The sequence below is a fragment of the Guillardia theta genome, assembly GCF_000315625.1.
Source record: "Guillardia theta CCMP2712 unplaced genomic scaffold GUITHscaffold_12, whole genome shotgun sequence".
NCBI lineage: Eukaryota > Cryptophyceae > Pyrenomonadales > Geminigeraceae > Guillardia > Guillardia theta.
This window is the reverse complement of record NW_005434662.1, coordinates 878,714-881,314: the sequence shown is the minus strand read 5'-3', so window position 1 is coordinate 881,314 and position 2,601 is coordinate 878,714. Positions and strand designations below refer to the sequence as shown.

At 59.7% G+C, this 2,601-nt stretch overlaps 1 protein-coding gene across 1 annotated transcript; it reads right to left on the bottom strand.

The window, feature by feature from the left end:
* Window positions 1-1,885: 1,885 nt before the first annotated feature.
* GUITHDRAFT_103213 (hypothetical protein) lies at window positions 1,886-2,567 on the bottom strand (the record flags this gene model as incomplete). Its single annotated transcript, XM_005838220.1, has 2 exons — window positions 1,886-1,955; window positions 2,164-2,567. The coding sequence occupies 2 exons, from the start codon at window positions 2,565-2,567 to the stop codon at window positions 1,886-1,888; spliced, it is 474 nt and encodes a 157-aa protein (XP_005838277.1).
* Between the last annotated feature and the right edge of the window lie 34 nt (window positions 2,568-2,601).

Genomic DNA, 2,601 nt, shown 5'->3' with positions numbered 1-2,601 from the left:
CGACTGACAGTGGTCAGTCGGCTGCCTCCGGGTATCGCGTCTGAGGGATTTTATTTGTCGGATTTACTGGCAGAAGGTAAAAAGTGCCTCCTGACCCTTAGGCTGCTTGTCTGCGCGGCTTCGCGCTTGGGCTGGCGATGCCGCGTCTGGGTGCCAGCAGTGCTGGTCTTTTCGGGCTTGTGTTTTGTGTGTGTTTGTGCAGGTTCTCGCTGTGGACTGTGTGCCTGCCGGTTCAGCTTGTTCCTGCTTTGTTTTGCTTGAGGCACTTTTTACCTTCTGCCAGTAAATCCTATGTCCACCCTTACATTGGTAGCTCTGCCGACCTGACCAAGTGGGGGGAGGTCAACCTCGACGCCCTCCATGTTGCAGCGTCTGAGAAGATTCGCAAACATCGCGCTGCATATGCCATGACTACTCCTCCTCGAGCGTTCATCCCTCTTGTTCCTGCTTTGTTTTGCTTGAGGCACTTTTTACCTTCTGCCAGTAAATCCTATGCTCTTGCCATCTCGACGGACGGTACCCTGCATCCTGACACCCTCCGCTTCATCTGGTATCTGGCGGACATCATTGCTCAGCGCTCAATGCCTCTTGAGGATGCGGCGTTTGGTCGGCACTTCGTGCCTGATGACGGACCTGCTGCTGAGGTTTTTTGCGCGGCTTCGCGCTCTGGTTGGCGATGCCGCGTCTGGGTGCCAGCAGTGCTGGTTCTTTTCGGGCTTGTGTTTTGTGTGTGATTGTGCAGCTTCTCGCTGTGGACTGTGTACCTGCCGGTTCAGCTTGTTCCTGCTTTGTTTTGCTTGAGGCACTTTTTATCTTCTGCCAGTAAATCCTATGGTGTCTTGGCTCGCAAACGCGCCGCCACCTATCAGCGCCTCACTATGCAGCTGACGCTGGAAGCGCTCTTGTCTGGTGCGAGGCGCATGACGCCCTTGCGGGCGCAAGCACTTCTCGAGCCAGAGGACAGCTCCTCCTCGGACTTTGTCGAGTCGCCCGAGGAGTCTTCGCCAAAGGTCTCTTTTGTCCGATAGATATAGGATTTACTGGCAGAAGATAAAAAGTGCCTCAAGCAAAACAAAGCAGGAACAAGCTGCCGATGGGGGACACCCTTCGAGTGACATAGGATTTACTGGCAGAAGGTAAAAAGTGCCTCAAGCAAAACAAAGCAGGAACAAGATGAACCGGCAGGCACACAGTCCACAGCGAGAAGCTGCACAAACACACAAAACACAAGCCCGAAAAGAACCAGCACTGCTGGCACCCAGACGCGGCATCGCCAGCCCAAGCGCGAAGCCGCGCAGACAAGCAGCCTAAGGGTCAGGCAATCAAGCAACAAGCAGCAGGAGCATGCAGGAGGAAGAGTGGCCCCGACGATCGGCGCGGAGCTGGCGAGGCGTCTCCGTCCCTCACTGTGACGTCGGTGCCTCCGGAGAGCTCGACACCACTGGGGTGCTTGCTGCTGGTCCGAGCTCGCCTGCTTCCTCCCCGGCATCGGTCGGGTCACGCCGGTCCTTGGGCATTGCCGCGGCGTCGCCGCCGTCACGGGCGGCTACCGCTGACTCGGCTACCGCTGACTCGGAGGCTAGCGAGGAGGACTTGAAGGCATAGGATTTACTGGCAGAAGGTAAAAAGTGCCTCAAGCAAAACAAAGCGTCAGGCAATCAAGCACCCTCCTGGCACACAGCGCACAGCGAGAAGCTGCACAAACACACACAAAACACAAGCCCGAAAACAACCAGCACTGCTGGCAACCGTCAGCAGACCCGGCATCGCCAGCCCAAGCGCGAAGCCGCGCAGACAAGCAGCCGAAGGGTCAAGCAATCAAGCAACAAGCAGCAGGAGCATGCAGGAGGAATAAAATCCCTCGACGGCAGGTACCCTCCCATCCTCATGGCCGCAAGATGACCAGACGCGGCATCGCCAGCCCAAGCGCGAAGCCCGCCGCGCAGACAAGCAGCCTAAGGGTCAAGCAATCAAGCAACAAGCAGCAGGAGCATGCAGGAGGAAGAAAATCCCTTAGACGCGATACCCGGAAGCAGCCGACTGACCACTGTGCGGTCGCGGACGGAGAAAGGGCAGCCGCCGACAACTTGCAAGGAGCCGGCGCTGCCCGGGGGTCCGCCTGGGGCAGCGGACGGAGGGAGGCTGGACACAGGAGCACGGTACCGCTCGAGGTAGTCCTCCTCGCTAGCCTCCGAGTCAGCGGTAGCCGAGTCAGCGGTAGCCGAGTCAGCGGTAGCCGAGTCAGCGGTAGCCGCCCGTGACGGCGGCGGCGACGCCGCAGCAATGCCCAAGGACCGGCGTGACCCGACTGATGCCGGGGAGGAAGCAGGCGAGCTCGGACCAGCAGCAAGCACCCCAGTGGTGTCGAGCTCTCCGGAGGCACCCGACGTCACAGTGAGGGACGGAGACGCCTCGCCAGCTCCGCGCCGATCGTCGGCGCCACTCTGGATGTTTCCCCCATCGGAGTCGGAGACCTCCGGCGAAGACTCCTCCTCGGGCGACTCGACAAAGTCCGAGGAGGAGCTGTCCTCTGGCTCGAGAAGTGCTTGCGCCCGCAAGGGCGTCATGCGCCTCGCACCAGACAAGAGCGCCTCCAGCGTC